The sequence below is a fragment of the Dromiciops gliroides genome, chromosome 4, assembly GCF_019393635.1.
Source record: "Dromiciops gliroides isolate mDroGli1 chromosome 4, mDroGli1.pri, whole genome shotgun sequence".
Lineage (NCBI taxonomy): Eukaryota > Metazoa > Chordata > Mammalia > Microbiotheria > Microbiotheriidae > Dromiciops > Dromiciops gliroides.
This window is the reverse complement of record NC_057864.1, coordinates 469,094,433-469,114,930: the sequence shown is the minus strand read 5'-3', so window position 1 is coordinate 469,114,930 and position 20,498 is coordinate 469,094,433. Positions and strand designations below refer to the sequence as shown.

General features: G+C 50.6%; 1 protein-coding gene, 1 long non-coding RNA gene and 4 other non-coding genes across 6 annotated transcripts in view; 1 reads left to right on the top strand and 5 right to left on the bottom strand.

The window, feature by feature from the left end:
- The window catches only part of LRRC75A (leucine rich repeat containing 75A), a 111,852-nt gene extending 99,407 nt beyond the window's left edge, over window positions 1-12,445 (top strand). Inside the window, 5 exon segments of the mRNA XM_044002193.1 lie at window positions 9,260-9,332; window positions 9,334-9,360; window positions 9,362-9,413; window positions 9,416-9,487; window positions 9,490-12,445. Of these exon segments, the coding sequence (XP_043858128.1) occupies window positions 9,260-9,332; window positions 9,334-9,360; window positions 9,362-9,413; window positions 9,416-9,487; window positions 9,490-9,815 (550 nt within the window). The 3' untranslated portion in view covers window positions 9,816-12,445.
- Window positions 12,446-16,762: 4,317 nt separating this feature from the next.
- On the bottom strand, window positions 16,763-19,338 carry LOC122754127. Its single transcript, XR_006356331.1, has 5 exons — window positions 19,230-19,338; window positions 18,366-18,464; window positions 18,123-18,145; window positions 17,502-17,556; window positions 16,763-17,298 (listed from the first exon to the last, which is right to left on the bottom strand). It is a non-coding gene; the product is annotated as an uncharacterized LOC122754127 (long non-coding RNA).
- LOC122727139 lies at window positions 17,371-17,443 on the bottom strand. Its single transcript, XR_006353090.1, has one exon. It is a non-coding gene; the product is annotated as a small nucleolar RNA SNORD65 (small nucleolar RNA).
- Window positions 17,674-17,747, bottom strand: LOC122727097. Its single transcript, XR_006353053.1, has one exon. It is a non-coding gene; the product is annotated as a small nucleolar RNA SNORD49 (small nucleolar RNA).
- Window positions 18,226-18,298, bottom strand: LOC122727140. Its single transcript, XR_006353091.1, has one exon. It is a non-coding gene; the product is annotated as a small nucleolar RNA SNORD65 (small nucleolar RNA).
- LOC122727096 lies at window positions 18,542-18,616 on the bottom strand. Its single transcript, XR_006353052.1, has one exon. It is a non-coding gene; the product is annotated as a small nucleolar RNA SNORD49 (small nucleolar RNA).
- Window positions 19,339-20,498: the final 1,160 nt, after the last annotated feature.

Genomic DNA, 20,498 nt, shown 5'->3' with positions numbered 1-20,498 from the left:
CACAGCACTGAAGGAGTCTTCCCTGGCCTGCCTGTCTCTCATGCTCCCCCACCCCCACCCCCAGCCAGGCCCTGCCTCTGTGCCTCCGTCCCCTTTGGCTCTGCTCTTTCGGAGAGCAGATTACCAGTCGGAGCTGCTGGAAGACAGATTGTTATTTCAAATCCTTACTATTGATCAGTCTAAGCTGTGGGGGAGCCAGGGGAGGAGGCGGAAGGGGATTATTTGGGGAGCTGGAGGTGGGGGGCAGGCTGGGATTCTCTGGCCGGGCTGTTCTGTAAGGGAGAAAAGGACCGGGATGGGGAGCCTGGCCGAGAGAAAGGGCCCGCCTTTGTTAACCCCCTGGCCCGGCAGTGAGAGACAGAGAGACAGGCAGGGTTTTAGAAGGCGGGGGTGGAGAAGGGAAGAGGGCAAGAGAGGTGGGGTCCCCAGTGTGTGATCTGCACGTTGTCCCAATGTGGCTGTCAGTGGTATGGGAATGAGCCTTGCTTTGCATCTTGGGAGGAGGGATATTCCTTCACAACTGTAACTATGTCTCATTTCTGTGAATGAGACCTTGTATGGCATAGAAGATGAGAGATGGACATTGAAAGAAATCTACTTGAAACTTCTGGGGCCAGGGAGAGAGCCTGGACCTATGATCTCATAGGTATCAGACATTCTGATGTGGGTCGGCATCTTCTCTTAGAGAATAGCCTAGAGTTCTGGGTGGGGCAGTGACTAGCCCAAGGTCACACATCTAGTAGGTATCAGACGTGGCCCTTGAACTCAGGTCGTCCCTGACTTGTCTCCATCCACTAACCATGCTGCCCCCCCCCAACTCTGCCTGCCCACTGCCACACTGTCGTCCCTGGTCTTCATCTGATCTTGGGGCCAAAACCTTAGTAAAACAAAGAAATCATTTTGTGAAAGTATCATGTCCCCTGCCCCCATCTTGTTTCAAGTGAGAAGCTTCCATTGGTCAAGGGCCAGGCCCAGGCTACAAAAATACTGGAGAAAGGCAAAGGAGGCTCCAATCCACTCACCAGGCCACACTGTGACTTATAGCTTGTGGTGCCGGAGAAGTTCATCGGTATTGTACATCAGTTTTATGACACACGCTTACCCAGGTTCTGGATGATGAACGATGCTCTCTCGCTTTCCCAGTCACCAATGGAGTAAATAAAACAAGGCTGAATGCTTGCTCTCATGCTTTTTAGCATGATGTTTTCAGCCATGTTGTCAAATGTCTTCGATGAGGATGAACATGGCATCAAAGTCAGCTACCACACTGATGGCAAAGTCTTCAACTTGAAAAGGCTACAAGCCAAGACTAAAGTGGAGGGAGTGTTGTACGTGGTTTTTTTGTTTGCAGACAATGGCGCACTCATGCAGCCTCTGAAGCTGAGATTCAACAAAGTATAGACCGATTCTCTGCTGCCTGTGATAATTTTGGCCTAACAATTAACACCAAGAAAACCCAGGTGAGCACCACACCATCCATATGTGGAACTGTTGGTCACAGCAAATGGAAAAGTTTTGATCCTGCGAATAAATTTACTTACCTTGCAGTATTCTTTCCAGGGATGTCCACACTGATGATGAGGTTGACACAGGCATTGTCAGAGATAGTTCAGCATTCGGGAGTCTCCGAAGGAAAGTCTGGAGAGAAGAGGTAGTAGACTGTCTGCCAAACTGACCTCATTGTTGTATGCCTGTGAAACCTGGACAGTCTACCGGCACCATGCCAGGAAACTGGAATCACTTCTGTTTGAATTATCTTAGGAAGAGTCTGAAGATCACCTGGTAGGACAGGGTACCAGGCACTGAACTCCTCTCTTGAGCTAAACTGCCAAGCATTCAAACTCTACTATAGAGAGCACAGCTCTGATGGGCTGGCCACGTTGTTTGAATACCAAGTGTATACTTGACTAAAAGACTTTTATAGAGGCAGCTAGATGGTGCAGTAGATAGAGCACCAGCCCTGGAGTCAGGAATACCTGAGTTCAAATCTGGCCTCAGACACTTAACACTTACTAGCTGTGTGACCCTGGGCAAGTCAATTAACCCCAATTGCCTCACTAAAAAAAAAAAAAATGACTTTTATGGAGAAGTCACAGAAGACAAGTGGTCAGAAAAAGTGATAAAAAGACACTCTCGAGGTCTCTCTTAAGAACTTTGGAATTGGGGCAGCTAGGTGGCCCAGTGGATAGAGCACCAGCCCTGGAGTCAGGAGTACCTGAGTTCAATCCAGCCTCAGACACTTGACACTTACTAACTGTGTCACCCTGGGCAAATCACTTAACCCCAATTGCCTCACTAAAAAAATAAATTAAAGAAAAAAGAACTTTGTAATTCAATGATGTGGGAGACCATGGACCACCCAGCATGGTGTGCCCTCATCAGAGAAGATGCTGTGCTCTGTGAGCAAAGTAGAATTGAAGTAGCTCAAAAGAAACGTCAGATGCGCAAATTTAGAGAATCCAACCTGATGTTTACCTGGATTCTTTGTGCCCGACCTGTGGTAGAACCTTCTAAGCTCATATTGGTCTGGTCAGCCACAGTCAGGAACAGAATAACTTGACTCTAAGATAGTGAAGTCATCTTGGTTCTCTTGGAGAACAAAGGACAACAACCAACCAAGCAGGATCAAATACCAGTTCCTCTGTATGTCATTAAAGGCCTTCCCAATCTTGTTCTAACCTGCCCTGCCAACCTTAGTGTCTATTACTTCCTTTTATTCACTCTTCAGCCTAGGCAAACTGACCTTCTTATTCTCCAAATTCTACATTTCATCTACCATCTTCATGCCTTTATCCAGGCTGTGCCCCTCCATGACTGTAATGCATTCCCTCCTTACCCTCCTTCTCCTCCTCCTCCTCCTCCTTCTCTTCTTCCCACCACCACCACTAATAATAATAGTAATAGTAGCAGCATTTACATAGTGCTTTAAGGTTTAAAAAGCACTTTACAAATATTATTTCTTTTGATCCTCACAACAACCCTGGGAGGTAGGTGCTATTTTTAAGCCTTATTTTACAGATGTGGAAACTGAGGGTGAGAGAGATTAAGTGACTTGCCCAGGGTCACACTGCTAGTAAGAGGCAGGATTTGTCATCAGGTTTTCCTGACTGTAGGTCCAGCACTCTATCCACTTGTGTCCCCTAATGGTGCATTCCCCTTCGTTTCTTTAAAATTCCCTTCCCATACTGCCTCTGACCTGAGGCCTGTCCTGGTCCAGCAAAAGAGACCCAGAAGAACAGTCAGGTAGGTAGGAGGAAAACCAGGAGAGACAGTGATCATGGAGCCCAAGAGAATCCTGGTCTGCAGAAGAGTGTGGTTCCTAGTGTCAGTGGCCACCATGAGGCCAAGGAGGATGGGGGCTGAGAAAAACCCTTTGGACTTAGCCATAGAGAATCTGGTTGGTAACCTTGAAAAGAAGCCATTTCCACTGAGTGCAGGGGTCAGGTGCCAGATGACTGGGCAAGAAGTGAATGGGGGGTGGAGAGATGAGACAGTAAAAAGCAGAGGGAGGAGAGATGATGGGGGGGGCCACAAGCAGGAGGCCCTTTCTCCACAGAGCAGGTTGCGTAAGAAGGGTTAGGGGATACCTAAGGAAAGGGGGGGTGCCTGGGCCGTACCCAGAGCTGGCAGTAACTCCCAGAGCTCAAGAACCCCCCTCAGCATCAAGAAGAGCAGCTGCTCCTTCCTCCGGCATCAATTTCCTCCCGATGACTCACCCAGCAGGGACGTGTGGTTGGGCGATGGAGGGGCAGGACTGAGAACTTATTTTGGGATCCAGGTGACAAAAAAGGAAGAGACAAGGAGAGCGAAGAGCTGGTCAGGAGGCATCCTGAGAGGTTGGGAAAGGAGAGGGGATACGGGTTCCTCCCGGGTCATTCCAGGGCCTCTCCTTCCTGGCCAGATGTTGACTGTATTTCCTTGGGCCCTGTGGAACAGTGAAATACATCCCCCCATGGATATGGAGACAGTCCCCTCGTGGTGACCCCAAGCTCTGAGATCAGCCCTGGGACCAGAGAATCTCCTTTGGCAGAAAGAAAGAAATGATTTATTCAGTCACCCACCTAATTAGGGGTGGAGCTGGGACCAGAGCCTCAGGCACCCCGCCTGGCTCCCAATCTGGGGCACCTCTTCGGTGAGCTTTTTTAGCTGTAGATCCGTGATCTTAGGTCAGTCTTCTTGCTGTAAGTCTTGCTGTCATGAGGGGTTTGCGGTCCCCAGAACAGATCTGGAAGCCATTTTCATTTTCAGATGGACCCTCACCCATCCCCACCCACCACTGCCAGATTCCCCAGACCTTGACTATAGAAATCCTTGTCTATTATTGTGTCTCTCCTCTGCTCAAAACTTTTAGTGGCTCCCATTGCCTTCTCGGCGAAATTCAGATCCCTAGCCATAGAGCATTTGTCTCTACCCTCCCCCTTCCATCCTTATCTCCAGTCCTGATGGCTTGCTTGCTCCCTCCCCCAAGAGAAAGACAGACAGGCAGACAGACAGACAGAAAACACAACACACACACACTGGGTGGGGGGTGGGAGAACTATATCTGGAATCAGAGGGCCTGGGTTCAAATTCTTCCTCTTCCATTTACTACCTTTTATGACCTGGGGCAAGTCATTGCCATCGGCCATTCTGGGCCTCAGTTTCCCCCTCTATAAAATAAAGGACTGGACCAGATGGCCTTTGAAGCCCCTTCCAGCTCTAGAGCCTGGATCCTAAGTCCTTCACCTCTATGGGCCTCAGTTTCCTCCTCTGTAAAAGAAGGGGCTTGGCCTATGAAGTCCCTTCTGGGAACTAGGATCCAATGGACTATTTGCTATCCTCACAGCACACCCTGAATTCTTTTTGTTTGTTTTTGTTGTTGTTGTTTTTTGTTTTGCGGGGGCAATGAGGGTTAAGTGACTTGCCCAGGGTCACACAGCCAGTAAGTGTCAAGTGTCTGAGGTCAGATTTGAACTCAGGTGCTCCTGAGTTCAGGGCCAGTGCTTTATCCACTGCAGCACCTAGCTGCCCCCGACATCCTGAATTCTTTGTCCCATCCACACCTTTGCTGATGCCCTTGGGACACCCCTACCCCATCTCCACACCTGTTGATGTCCTGCTCAGCCTTCAAGACCCCCTCCTCGAGAAGTCATCCTGTTACTCCCAGCTGGAAGTGACCTTTGTATTCTCTCATCTCTTAGCACTTTTGTGCCTTTCTTAGCCTGGGTTGTGTTTCTGTTCCTGGCTCATCTCCCCTGACTGGAGAAGAAGCTGGGCTTTGGGTGGGCTGGGGAGGGGTGTCTGTCTCTTTGCTGATCCCGTTCCTTAAAAATACCAGGTGTGGGGCAAGCTAGGTGGCACAGTGGATAGAGCACCTGGCCTGGAGTCAGGAGTACCTGAGTTCAAATCCGGCCATCAGACACTTACCACCTTCTAGCTGTATGACCCTGAGCACAGTCCACTTAACCCCAATTGCCTCACCAAAAAAAAGAAAGAAAAAATAGCAGTGTTAATACATGTGTGATGAATGAATGAATGAACATTGGGGGTCCCTCAATTGCCTATAATCATCTACCTAAATCAAACAGCTTCATGAAAATGGAGGCCCAAGAGACAGACTGACCAGGGACTGGTGTACACAAGCCTTGGGCCCTCTCTCCACCCCCCTCTTCTCTGCATTTGAGAGTCTCATAGAGGGGTCTGATCCAGCTTCTGGTGCTTAACTAGCCCTACAACTTTGTGGGGTTTTTTAAATAGATTTTATTTTGTTTTGTTAAATATTCCTAATTATATTTTTAAATTTTTAACAGCCATTTTTAAGAATTTTGAATTCTACTGTGAATGACTTAGCTATCTCAGCAATATAACAATTTAAGACAATCCCAAAGGCCTATTGATAAAACATAATATCTACCTCCAAAGAAAGAACTAATATTGATGGAACCCATACCGAAGCATGCCGTTTTTCACTTCTTTCCTTTTTTTCTTTTATTCAAGTTTTCTTATACAAAATGACTAATATGGTAACGTTTTACAATAATTGCAACATACATATCCTATATCTGATTGCTTACTGCCTCAGGGAGGGAGGAGGGGAGGAAGGAAGGATGGATAAAATTTAGAACTCAAAGCTCTAAATAAGTTTTTTTTGCAAAAAAAACAAAAACAAAATAAAAAAATGATTAAGGACGAGTATAAAATGTTAGCTAATTCCTCAAATAATTTACATTACATTTTCTTTCTTTCTTCCTTTCTTTCTTTTTTTTTTTTTGGCAGGCAATGGGGGTTTAAGTGACTTGCCCAGGGTCACACAGCTAATAAATGTCAAGTGTCTGAGGCTGGATTTGAACTGGGGTCCCTCTGACTCTAGAGCCGGTACTCTATCACTGTGCCTCCTAGCTGCCCCCAAATGTTTTTTTTTTTAAATAAAATATTGTTTGATCCTCAAAAAAATTTTTTGGGTACTAAATTCTCTCCCTGCCTCCACCCCTTGAGCAATCTGATATCGTTTTTACATGTTCAGTCATGCAAAACACGTTTCCATATTTAGCTGTATAACTTTGGACCAGCCACTTAACCTCAGTTTCTTCACCTGCAAAATGAGGATAGTGACTTTACCTTCCTCAAAGAATTGCTTTAAGGACCAAGTGAAATAATATCTGTAAAGAATTTTTGCTCTCCTCTCAAAATTGTCAGCTGTTTTTCTAAACCACCAAGCTGCTTTACAAGTGTAAGTGATTCGTCCTTCAAACAAGCACTTATTAACCACCTACTGTATGCTAGGCAGTGCCTTAAGCTGTTTAAAAGTCATTAATACTTTTGGGACGCGCATATATCCAAAATAGATAGGTCATTTCAGTGGGGAGGGCTGGAGCTGTCTCATTAATGGTTGATTAGATGCCCTATTCGGGGCGTTTCCCCCAGCGCAGCCGTGGAAGGGTAGGATGGGCAGCAGACTGCTTTTTTCGGAGAACTTTCGGGACCTCTAGAGCCCCCGTGTGGCTCTGGGAGGACCTTCCTGTCTTAAGGCCAGGAGGACGATGATAACCTCTGGAAACCTCGGCTTCCCATGACCTCAGCAGCTCTGAGTTAGACCCCTGGGGAACCGAAGCTTGGGGCTATGAGGAAGGGTCACCCTCCTGGGCTGCCGCTCCTGGGAATCGCTGAAGCTTAAAATTCCTTAGAGGGGCTAGGGAAAGGCTTTGTGTGAAGAACTAGAATAGCAAACGACCGGACGATCCTAACTTTTACCATAGTACACTAAAATGTCTCATTTGATCTCGAGGCCAGCGCTAATCTCGTTTTACAGATAAGGAAACTGAGGCAGGCAGCAGTTAAGTGATTTGCCAGACTCACACAGCTAATCAGTGTCAGGAATGAGATTTTAACCCGAATCTTCTAGACTCCAAGCCCAGCACTCATCCTCCACATCATCTTGCATCTCAGGGAAACTGAGCCCCAGAGAGTAGCAAAGTTGCCCATTGATCCAAAAAAGGACCTTCAAATCCCAAATCTTCATTTTTTGAGGAGGAAGCTGAGGCCCAGAGAGGGTCACCGATTTGCCCAAGAACACACAGCCTCGGTCCATAAGTCCCCCTGTCATGCTGGGGAGACAAAACATGTTTACATGTATTAGAAAAACGGATAAGACCAGTTGTAATTAAGGGCCAGCCTGTGGACTGTGGAAAGTTCCGAGGCAGGAGGGCCGAGGGCTAGGAGAGTCAGAGAAAGCTTCTTGGGGCTTCTTGCTCTCGCGGGCAGGGTTTGGGGGGGCAGTGGGAGGAGGAGGTCCGCCTGCCCAGGTCTGCCTGCCCATCCCAGGTGGTGGACCAAGACGTGGCTGAAACGCCCTCTAGTGGTGAAGTCAACTGTAGCAACAGCATACACCAGCCCTTGGTTACCTCCAAAGGCCCCTCTCAGCTCTGGACTCAGAAGTAAAATGAATCTTGTGCTCTTAGGCCCGCCCAGAGTTGGGCAGCCTTGTCCATCCAGTGGCCGCCCTCCAACAACCCATGCCTTCTAGAACTTAGGAGGTTTCTATAATGTAAACCTGAGGGATCCAGCTGGGATTGGTGGTCTTCTCTCTCTCCTCAATGGATTTGCAATTGACTGATCCTCCCATCTCAAGCACTTTTCCCTGGGTCTCAGCAACCTCCCTGGGATAAAACGTGGTTCCTGCCCTCCTGGAGCTCCCAGTGTCCTGTGGGCTGTGCCCCAAGCTCAATTAATATACACAATACTGACAAATAAATGCCGGAGTGACTGAGCTCACCCCAGGAAGAGCTGAGAAAGTGAAGCCTCCCCCTTCCTTTCACTGGAGAAGTAGGGATGTGGAACATTCCCCTCCTGTGCTGATTTTGTGAGATTGCTCTGTTTTCCCCTTTCTTTTTTTTGCTCTTTCTTACAAGGGATGGCTTGCTCGGGAGGGGAATCGGGAAGTATATATCAGAAATGAAGGTGATGTAAAAAAATCAAACAAAACAAAAATAGATAAAAATGATTGCATTGGAGAGAGCAGCTATGAGAAGGTTTGAGGAGGGAACCAAGTCAGCCCTTAGATGTGGGGACGGCTGGGAGATGGGATGAAAGCTCTATTCAGTAAGAGGGTCCCTTTCTTATTGTTTTGTGCACACAGCCTAGTAGATGGGGTCATGAGTCACCAGGGTTGTAAACAGACATCCCCAGTGACCAGTGACCTAGGGATGAACCTCTCTCCACACCCACCCAGCAGAGGCTTGTCTTCAGGAAGCACTCTTGCCTGAACCCTTACATGAAAGCCTTCCCAGCGTGGATAGCATCCACCCAGGCTTCCTCGTGTGCCTAGAGAAAGCTTTCAGAGCCCCGTCATCTCTATGCCCTGTTAAGATGTCAGAGGACATTGGTGGAGGGCAGTCATGTACAATAAATAATTGAAATGACACCTTTTTTCATTGTGGTCGGAGACTCCCTCCATCGGTGCAGGTTGACCTTTCTGAAACCTCATTGGATGATAGGGTTCATTACAATACTCAGAAGGGACAGCTAGGTGGCGCAGTGGAATAAAGCACCGGCCTTGGATTCAGGAGGACCTGAGTTCAAATGCAGCCCCAGACATTGACACTTAACTAGCTGTGTGACCCGGGGTAAGTCACTTAACCCTCATTGCTCTCTGCAAAAAAAAACAAAACAAAACAAAAAAAAACCAACAACACTCAGAAGTCAGAAGCATCACTCGCGGCCTCCAGGGGCCCACTGCCTTCGCCTTGTTAACCTTCCTGTCTCTCTGCCTGCCTACACACAGCCTGAAATCGCTCTTGGTGGGGGTCCCCCAAGATAACACGGTGGACCTGGCGGGCATCGCGCTGACATCCCGCCGACGTGGATCGGCTGATGGGCTACCTGGCAGCGCTGCGGAAACCAGGTGGACAACCTCGAACTGGGCTTCACTGAACTCACCGCGACGTGTTCCTCCGGCTGCTGCCAACCATCAGCTGCCTGCCCCACCTCACCACCCTCTCCCTCAATGGCAACGCTTGACCAAGGCCGTGCTCCGGGACTTCACCGACATCCTCAAAGACCTCAGCAAGTTCCCCTGTGTCACATGGATTGACTTGGGCAATAACGTGGACATTTTCTCTCTGCCCCAGCCTTTCCTCCTCAGCCTCCGGAAGCGTTCTCCCAAACAGGGCCAGCTTCCCACTATCCTGGAGCTGGGCGAGGGGCCTGTTGGGGGAGAGGAATCCGAGGACAGCCTGCCCCGGCGAGGTGGAGGACTCTGGGGAGACCATCCATCTCCTGAGACGAAGAGGAAGCCGCTCGAAGAGGAGTCTGCGACCCCTATAGTCAGCCAGACATGACGTGGAGGGAGAGGGTCGGGATGATTTGTATGGAACTGGTACAGAGGGATGTCACCTGGGCGTCTTCTGACCAATGACTTCACCAGGAAGCTTCCTCTTTGGGCAACCATCAGCCTCATCCAGGTCTCTTGTAGGGCAGAGGGGAGTCGGCGACCTCTCGGGGCAGGTCACCCAGATTGGGTGGGTCTAACCAAATGGAGAGCAGCCCCCCACCCAAGCAGATCAGGAGAGGGGAGTTCGCCGATCCCCCCCTTCCTTGGGTTTCCGCCTCTGTCCACCTCCCAGGCTCTTGTCTTTTCTCATCCTCTCTCCCGTGTTGTACGTGCTGTGATGTTGTCTGCCTCTTAGAAGTCATCACCGGCTCCAGGATGCTCCCCTGTCTCTTCTCTGGGCCCCAGCCTGTCCCTCCACCTCTCCTCATGGAGCGAAGGGGGTGGGAGGTCACTAAAAGGGAGCTTAGAGGTCTTCTAGTTCAACCCCCTTCTTTTACAGCAGGAGAAACTGAGGCCCTCGGTGGAGAATGGCTTGTTTGGATCCCATCAGTAGTGACAGAGCTGGTGTTGGACCCAGGTCCGACAAAGTTACCCCCAGGGCCAAGTAGGCGGGGTGTAGAGAGAGGGGCCCATTGACCCTGCAGAAACCAGTGGGCCCTGGGTTCGAGAAATCCATTTTTGCTTTTTCTAGAGAAGGCCCTGGAATGCGGGGAAGAAGGGCTCCCATAGGGACCCACCTTTCAGAGAAAAGGGAAGGGGGGCGGTGCTAAGCACTCAAAAAGAGGATGAGAAAAAAGGCATCCCTCTCCTTGGAGAATGGCCTTTGGATGCTGGGGTTTAGGAGGGAAGGTGGGCCGAGCCAAGGATCTCCCCTTCATCCAGTTTCCCCACACCCCCTCCTCCTAGGGACCAAGCCCTAGGCCTGAATTCACCTCCATCCTTTGATTCAGAATGCCCCTCCGGAACCTCTGTGCACTCTAGAAGCACTGCCCCTGCCAGGTCAGAACCCCAGCTCTAGATCCCCAGTGGGGCCTAGTCACTGGAGGACCCCGGGTGGTTGGGATGGGGGGAGCCCAGGCCACACCTGGATGCCCATCACGTCTCAGTGTCTTTGCCCCCAGCAGGCTCAGCCCAGTGCTGGGACCCTGCTGACTTGGGTTTTTTTAAAGGTTGTCTTTTGTACAGTTTCCCAGAATCCACAGAGCTGAAGATCAGACTCAGCACCTGTCCGTGACTCTCCCCTCTGCCCCTCCCCGCTCCCAAGTCTGTTTGGGCCGTCTTTGTCCCTGTCACTCTCTCCCACCTGGGTATGAACAGGCCTGGCCGGACCTCAAAGCTACCCCAGGCTGGCAGTGTCTTCCTCCGTCCGTGGAAATAAAGACAACCAGCCGGAGTCCAGACATCGTCTGCTTCCCTAGAGGGTCAGCCGCTGATGTCATTTGTCACAGGCTAATGTCGGTCTGAAGCATGGCTGCTGATGGAGGTCTGGTGATTCCTGGGGGCGTGGGCGAGTGGGGAGGGGGAGGCTATTGCTCAGGAGGCGTATCTGCTCCCACTCCCGAAAGGGGATTTGGAGAACAAGGTGTCCTCCTCCCACCCTGCCCCCCCCTCCCTCCCCTGCCCACATCGCCAACCCTAGCCAGCAGCTCCGGGCCTCTCTCTGCCAGCCGCCTCCCACCTGCACCCTCGGAGAGACTGCAGTCTGGCTTCATGATGGAGAATGATGAGAAGAGCTCCCAAGGGCCCCTTTCCAGGCCAGAGCCTCCCCCTCCCCCCCTACCTCCTTCCCCAAAGTGGCAAATGTAGTGGAGCTGATTGGAGCTGCTAACAACCATTAGGAGACTCATCTCCCTCCCTCCCTCCCTCCCTCCCTCCATCCCAGAGCATCAGCCAAGGCTGGCTCCTCTCCACGTTCGGGAATATGGGAACCGGGAGCCAGGACACGGCAGAGGTTCCCCACCCACAGCCTGGATAAGGAGTGCCCTCGGTTACCCGGGTGGGGCTCCTCTGAGCTGGGACCATCTAGGCAGCGGCTTTAGCTGCACTGGCCTCTTCCTCGTTCCCCCAACCCCACCCTGCCCTTCTCAGATGCATCATGCCTTTCCACCCCCTCCACGGCGGACCCCAGTCACACCAGCCACGTGGGGCCGGGCTTGCTCTCCAGTGTAGACTGGAGGGCAAGGGAAGAGAAGGCATAGCTTGGAAACAGAGGGACCGGTCCAGCCGCGCCTGGGCAGCTGTCAAAGGGGCAGCTAGGAGGGAAAAGAGGGGAGCTGACAGCGGCTACCTGGGTGACTGGCCCCTTTCAGAACAGTTTTCCCAGCTGGGGGGGAGGCTGCCTGCTGTTCCTGGGGCTAACAAACAGAAATTAGCCTTTGGGGTGGGAACCAGCTCCCAGCCAGATTCTGCCCATATCTCTAGGGCACCTGGTACTTTGGAAGAAGCACCTCCTTGAGGATTGAGAGGACCTGGGTTCAAATCTCACCTCTGATTTTTTTACTACCTTGGGCAAGTCATCTACTTCCCTTGGGCCTCAGTTTCTACATCTGTAAAATAAGAGGGTTGAGCTAGAGATGGGCATCTGGGGTCTCCTCCAGTTCTAGAACATAGATTTTAGGTCTTCAAGGGACCCAGAGCCTACCCTCATCTAATCCTCTCATTTTACACATGAGAGAACTCACGGTCCTGTGCACTGAGAAGACAGGGCTGCCAGATGGGGGAGAGGATGAAGGGAACTAAGGAACGAACAAATGAACGAATGAATGGAGCATTTTAAGTGATTACTAGGAATTACTGGGAATAAAAATGAAAAAGATGAATCCCTGCTCTCCCGGACTTTGGGTTCTACTGGGAAGGAACAAGAGGCGAGTAGTGACCAGAGAAGGGAAGGTTGCTTTGCTAAGCTGGGGAGAGCGGTGGCTTTGCCTGGAGCTCTCGACCCCTGGACCCGGCTCTCCTGATTGAGAGGAGCAGGGAGGGGCTCTGGAGGCTCAGAGTGTCCCTCAGGGAGCCCTGCATCACTCCTGGGGCCTCTTTTTCTCTGCAGAGTCGTGTGGTGTGTGTGTGTGTGTGTGTGTGTGTGTGTGTGTGTGTGTGTGTGTGTGTGGGTCTGTGGCCAGGAGGGGAATGAGGGGCAGAAGAAGCTGCCGGGATTCCGGTGAAGAAAAGAGAAGAAGCCGTGATTCACGCTTCATGCACATGCAAAGCCTTCCTCAGCTCAGCCTGTCCCAGGGGTTCATGGTCTCTGGGCCTGGATAAGCCCTTAAATCAGTTTGTCTCCTCCATCCATAAGCACTGATCTAGTGCTTACTGAGTTCAGGCACTGTGCTAAGCACTAGGGACACAAAGGCCAAAAATGCCCTACCCTCAAGGAGTTTACATCTAATGACAGAGACAACGTGTAAATAACCTTGGTATTACAGGATAGGCAACTAGGTGGCACAGTAGATCCAGCATTGGGCATGGAATCAGAAAGTCCTGAATTCAAATCCTGCCTCAGAAACTTCTGTGTGACCCTGGGCAAGTCACCTCATGCTGTTTGCCTGTTTGTTTCCTCACCCGTCAAATGAGCTGGAGACGGAAACAGCAAACTGAGTGCCTTTGCCAAGAAAACCCCGAATGGGGTCACAACTGAAACAACATAACGGGCTGATCTATACAGAGCAGACAGATAAGGTAGTCTGAGGAGGGGAGGCATTAGCAGCTGCAGCAGCTGGGAAGTCCTCTTGCGGAAGGTAGGATTTGAGAAAAGTCTGTGATAGGGATCAAAAGCCAAAATTGAAATTGGGTCTTCCCTGGAGCTAGCTTGTTTTTTGTTGTTTTGTTTTTGTTTGTTTTTTTGTTTTTTGTAGGGCAATGAGGGTTAAGTGACTTGCCCAGGGTCACACAGCTAGTAAATGTCAAGTGTCTGAGGTTGGATTTGACTCAGGTCCTCCTGAATCCAAGGCCAGTGCTTTATCCACTATGCCACCTAGCTGCCCCTCGAGTAGCTTGTTTTAAATGGGAAGATGGCACATCCAGGCATAGGGCTATACAAAAATCTATACCCAATAAATAGAAGGCAATTTAGGTGTGGAGTGGGAGGCACAGCAGCAGTCCGGGATATCAAGAAGGGCTACAGAGGGTACAATCAAAAATGGAGGGACCATCAGGAAGAGCTGAGCCTCCCTGCTGCACATAAAACCCATCCCACCTTAGGCTGGGGCTCAGCTGCTTCATGTGACTGCCTTGCAGTGCCTGGTATCACATAATGTGTGTGGGGAGGGAGGAGGGGGCCAGATAGACAGAGAGCCCTTGGAGTCAGCCGGGAAGCAGGCTGGGAATCTGTTTAAGCTGGTGGCTTCTTCCCTTCTTGAGATTGATGAGCAGGCTTCAGGGGGGATAGAGCAGAAAGCCAGGCAGAGTCCATCTGATGGGGATTCCTCACCTTCGGTCTCTGTCTCCCCGTGCCCGAAGGCTGGCTGTGGACATGACTGAGTAAATCTGTCGCTGGCCAGTTACTGCATATTGATTCGGCAGACCTGCCTGGCTTTAATTCAGCTCCCTCTTAATTGCCCCAGAGGAGGAGGAGAGGGCTGGAGCCTGGGTGAGCTGGCTGGCTGAGGCCTGGGACCTTGGGGAGAAGGATGAAGAGCAAGAGCCTGCCCTCTCATAGGAGATAATGGCTGTTTCATCTTGCTCCTCCCAGTGCCAGGAGAACTAGGGAAAGGAGGTGTCCTGGGGTCTCTGGGGTTTGTGGATCACAGGCCTAATTGTGTCTAAGAGAAGGATATACAAAACACACACACACACACACACCACACACACACACACACATTGCGCCACACTCGGTCAGTCCCTAGCCCAGTCTTGAAATTTGGAAATTTGGAAGGGTCCAAATTACTCCTCCCCCCCCCCAACAAATCCATCTTCTTAAGCCTCCCCAAACTTGTACCCACTGATCCTAGATCTGGCCTCCAGTGCAAAAAACAGCTTGTCCTTTTCCGTGACAGCAGAACACAGCGCTATGAATAGTATCTCATTTGATCCTCACATCCTTATGAACCCCATTTGACAGATGAGAAAACAGGCTGAGAGGTAAAGCGACACACACAGTAACTATCCAACAGTGGGATTGAACTCAGGCCTAGCCCAAGCCCAAGCCTAGCCACCTTCTGCCTAGCCCTTCATAGTTTCACCTTGAGTCACTGGTGATATTGAAGAGCCCCCCCCGCCCCCCGCCCCCATCCCTCCTGAAGGAATCTCCCAGAAAAGGCCCAAGCTGTACCCATCACAGGGGAGGAAGGGGCCTTTCCTGTGCTGCCTCCATCCCCTCTGCCTCCTCCTGTGGGTCCCTCGATCTGCAGAGGGTATCAAGTCCGTCCTCAATCCCCTCCTTAACTCTAGGGGCCCTCCAGCCTGGCCCACCCCTCCATTTTATAAAGGAGAGAACTGAACTGAGGTCCAAACAGGGCAGGGATTTGCCCATGACCCATCACACAGGTGGAAGCTGCCCCACTGAGCTCCAAACCTGGGGCCTTTTCCAGGGGATGATGAATGCGGCTGTCCTGCTCTTGGCCTGCAGGCGCTCACTCTGCATCATTTTTCAGGGTCCTCTGTCCATGGCTTCTCGCCTCTATTCCCATCTCATGAGGCAGCTATGGCGGCTGGTCTGCCACGTGAGCTCTGTGACCTTGGGCAAGGCGATCTCTTGGACCCCCGGCATCTTCATATATAAAATGAGGTGGGGCAGGATGGCCTGAGCCCCTGCCAGCTCTGCAGCCATGATCCCCTAACGCTCTCTGTGCCTGTGCCTGAACCCGAGTATCTCCCCATGCCTGGAATACACCCCTCCCTTGCCCAGCGCCCTCTGCCCCTCCCAGCAAGTCCATCTCGTCTTCCCCATTTCTTGAGCCTGTCTCACTTTGGGCCTCCAACACTTTAACCCCAACATTTCCAGAAATAAATGCTCTTGGTCTGCACCAAGACCCCCCACCACTACACCACTACCACCACCTGCAAGGCAGGTCCAAAATGCTAACGGGAGACTGACTAGTGCCACCAGGCCTGACAGTGGGGTGACAGACTGTGAAAGGCTTTGTAGGCCTTCATTGCAGGGGCCTGGGCTCAGATACTCCTCGGGCAGATCACTCTGGACCTGGATTTCCTCATCTATAGTGTCCTTGACTATAGCCATGGCTTCTGAGGATCCTTAAATGTTCTAGATCTATTTTGCCTTGAAAGCACTGCAAAGGCACTGTTTCCCGTGGTGTTTTGTGGCTCCCTCCTCAGCCACACCTCTCACTGGGGCCTCCCCCCACATAAAAACCCCAGGTGGACTGTTGTCCCAAAGGAGAGGTCACCCGGAGATGAGGTTGTGAGGTGGGTGACTTGGTCCATGCTCGGCCATACAGCAGAGGCTGTGGAAGCTTCTGCCAGCAGCCAGCTCATTAGAGCAGGTCAGAGCCTAATTCAGTCCACGGCTTGCTTGGGCCCAGGCCTAAATGGGGGTAGGGGGATGGCCTGACCCAGTAAAGGGGAGGGTGTGGAGGTGAGGGAAGAGGGCTCATCTCTTCCACTGATTGGCTCACAGCTCCACCTGGTGGTAGTCACCACTGCAGGGGGTTCTGGGACTTGTCAGGTGCCCCTTGAGGGTAGGGGGGTGGGGCTCTCTCCAAGCCTGATTTGCCAAGAATTCAAAGCCAGTCCCCCAGCCCAGGTGTCTACACACATTTGAGAGAGAAGGCAGGGAGCTCTGCAAGTCCAAGGTCAAGGTCAAGAGCCAACAACCAAGGGGCCAAGGCCATCATGTCTCAGCACATCAAGAACTGAAATAAATTTGCTCTTGTTCTACCAGCCACCTGACTTTTATCCCCAAGACCAACTTTGCTTTAGTTTGCTTCTTTGCAAACAAGGTTCACAATTTTATTTGCAGGTAGGCCCATAACTACACAACACAAACGGAACAAAAACTTCTTTTCTAAAGATTTTAATTAAAATGAGCTTAATACAATCAATGCCTTCAGTTGCTGTATGCTACACCCAGAGAAGAAATTTAATTAACAGCAACATTGAACTCTGCATGGTTCGTTTAGTTGATCAGAACAGCTTAGCAACATTCTGAGAAACTGAGCGTTCTGTTAGAACTCTTTACAATTAAACAATACCATAGGTCATTCTTCCCTTTTCAGCTCCAAACGTTATCCGGCCTCCAAGTCTGAATGACTTGACTGAGGCTGCCATCAGTGTTGCTGACTACAACTTCAGCTTTCCTTCATTTTCAGGGTAGGCTAAAATTAAACCTTTGGGTAGAATGTTTACAGTAACATTATATGGTCAAACACCACTATTCTAAAAACATTTCTGCTAAACTACTGGCAACAAATTTCACAAAACCCACTGGAAACCATACAATATCACTCAAAGCAAAGTCTTCAAGATCTCATCGGAAGGGCATCCACTGCCAACCACATGCAGGCTTCTCTCCAAATCTTTCAAGGGTTGTTTATGGCCTACAATTAAGAATAAATATTAGTCTCATCAAATACCACACACCAAAGATTCTCATTTATGACCAACGATATAATCAGAAAACCTTGGGCTCACCACCAAACAATCTGCCGGTAATTCCAGCTTTTTGGGTGAATTTCATCATTTAACATCTTACATTTAATATCAGTTTTAAATAAGTATCGTTCTATGAGGTTTTACCTACCAGTAGGCTGCTAGTGATGACACTGCTCTGTAATTCATTTCCTATCACGTGGTATCTTCATTATTGGGGGGTGGGAGAGAAGAAAAAAAAAATCAGTAAGGAACACAATAAAACTAGTAAAACACAAGTGTGGATAAGCCAATTGACTCTGGAAGCTAGCATACATGGCTGCTATCAGACATAATCAAGTTCACCGTCAGTTATCGCATCTGACGGCACTTCCTATTGAGTTGTATCATCATTAACAGCCAAAATGCCCCCAAACCCTTCCTGTGTCTGTTCTTTTGCACCAAGAGCCCTGCAATCAGCCCAGCAGGTCCATGCATGGAGGAGTACAGAATCTAAAAGGGATCCCAACCCCTTAATAAAACTCTTAAACCTCACAAGATGACTTTTCTCTGCCTAGGCAACATCTTCAAAACTCTGGGGGGGCAGCTAGGTGGCACAGTGGATAAAGCACTGGCGGCCCTAGATTCTTACTAGCTGTGTGACCCTGGGCAAGTCACTTAACCCTCATTGCCCTGCAAAAAAAAAAAAAGGCTCTCTGGAAGAGGGTTGGGTGGACTGCTGCCAACTTAAAAGGCCAGGATTGTGCAAGACTGTCATAAAAAAAGTACTTACCACGTCTTGAGAAGCACACCTTCCTGGAAAAGGAAAGAAAAACAAAAACCACCATCAATTTTTAGTTCATGTGCAAAGGGACAAGCAGCTAAATTCCAAATGGAATCAGAACAAAACCTTGTCACCACTGACCCTCTGCCGGTAATTCCAGCTGTTCAGGTTTGGTTTCATCATAAAGGCCCCCGTAGCACAGCGGACTCATTTATTAAGCACCACGTGCGGGCTTTTGGAGGAAGGGCCTACCTGGGGGACGGAAGGCTCCAACATCTTCTCCAGATGCTCTGCGGTCCCGGGGGCTCAGCGCGGTCGGGTCTCGGGTCTCATCTCCCAGCACTTCAGCTGCTGCTGGGACAGACAGACAGGGCTTGGGTCCGGCGGCCCCAGGCCGTCGGGGTGGCCGGCCCGGCCGGGCGGCTGCGGGTCAGACGCCAGCTCGGACTATCGTCAGTTATCGCGTCTGACGGCACTTCCTATTCTGGGTTCTCATCATTCCGCAGCACGTGCTGGGGCCGGACTCCGGGGCTGGTCCTCGGCGAGGGCTCTCTCCTGGGAGTCCCTTTCCCGGGGTCACCCGTAACAGAGTCGTGACCTCATGGGTCATCTGGACCACCCTCCACTTTTTTGTGTGTGTGTGTGTGTGAGGCAATTGGGGTTAAGTGACTTGCCCAGGGTCACACAGCTAGTAAGTGTTAAGTGTCTGAGGCCGAACCTGAACTCAGGTCCTCCTGACTCCAGGGCCGATGCTCTATCCACTGCGCCACCTAGCTGCCCCCCCACCCTCTACTTTTTAAAAGTAGGTAAACTGAGGCGCCTGGAGGGACGTGACTTATCCGGGGCTCAAATCCCGGTCCCCTGACTCCAAAATCTGGTGCTGGGATCCCGGGCCGGCTAAGCTGGGAATCCCCGGGACGGTCCCACGTGGCTCAGAAGGGACCTAAGAGGCCCCTCACGCGCAAGCGCAGTGAAGCGGCGCGTACCCGACGTAGGGGGAAGGGATGCCTTTGGCGCAGGCGCAGAGAAGCACGGGCCTCGATCCCCGGCTCTCTAATCGTTCTTGCTTCCCTCCTAGCCTGCTTTCGCTTCTGTCACCCGGGCCGGAAAGCCTACCTTCCACGGTGGCGTCTCATCCTTCCCCGTCCCAGCCCAAAAGCCAACGCTGGGGTCGCCCGAATCTCCACTGACAGCACCGACCCATGGCGGCGACCGCGGCAGAAAGAGCGAGCATGCGCCGGCCGTGGTTCTTAACGTGCTGGGACCTACCATTCGCGAGGGCGGGGGGGGGAACGGAAGGGGAGCTCACTGGAATGGAATCGTCCCGCGGTCTTTTAAAGAAACAGCAAAGCCCCACGCTCCTGCTTCCTCCCAGCCAAGTGGGACGGGGAAAGGGGGCCTGGCAGGAGCATCTTCACCCGCAAAGATGCCAGGAGCTTCGTTTTACAAGCAAGGATAGGGAGGGAGGAGAAGAGAAAAGAAGGACTGACTTTCTAAACGCTGACTGTGTGCAGAACAATCTTGTATTAAGCACCTACTGTATGCCAAGCGCTGTGCTAAGCTTAAAGATATAAATAGAAAAATGAGAGGACCTGCCCTCAGGGAGCTCCGTACTAATGGGGGAAATAACACGTCAGAGCATTAAAGAGGTAGAGTGACTTCCCCAGGGTCACACAGCTGGTGGATGCTTCTGCTGGGATTTGAACCCAGGTAGCTCCAACTTGCTATTGTTCCATTGGCAAACCCCACAAATGGAGGTTCGATTTATTGTCCTGTTGATTTAAAAGTGCTGGAGAAAATGTAAATGATGAAGATGAAACTTAAAAGTCTGTTGCTTATACATTGTTCATAGAGCTGGTTGTTAAACATTTACCAACACACCCCTGACCCTGGCTTTTCTGCCTCCTCACCTTGGGATCTCTCAGTGACACTGAGCTCTATAGAGATTTATATTTGCAGTGGCACAGAGGGAACAGATGGGCTTAAACTATAGATGAGTGTGAATGAGCCATCATGTTTGTTCATTCTTTCTAGAAGCCTTTGTTAAGCACCTACTATGTGACAGACAGCTTTCAAGGCCCTGTCGGTAGAAGGGGTAGCTAGATGTCTCAGTGAAATAGAGCACTCGACCTGGAGTCAAGAGGACCTGAGTTCAAATCCCATCTCAGATACTTAGTAGCTGTGTGACCCAGGGTAAGTCACTTAACCCCAGTTGCCTCAAAAGAAAGTCACTGAAGAACTTTAAGGGGAAAAGTGACCTTGTCAGATTTGTGCTTTAGGAAGACTGTTTTGTCATAGTGGATGGGAGGATGGATTGGCTGGAGGTGGGAATAACTGATTAGGGAGAACCAGTTTGGAGGCTGTTGTAACAGTACAAATAAGAGA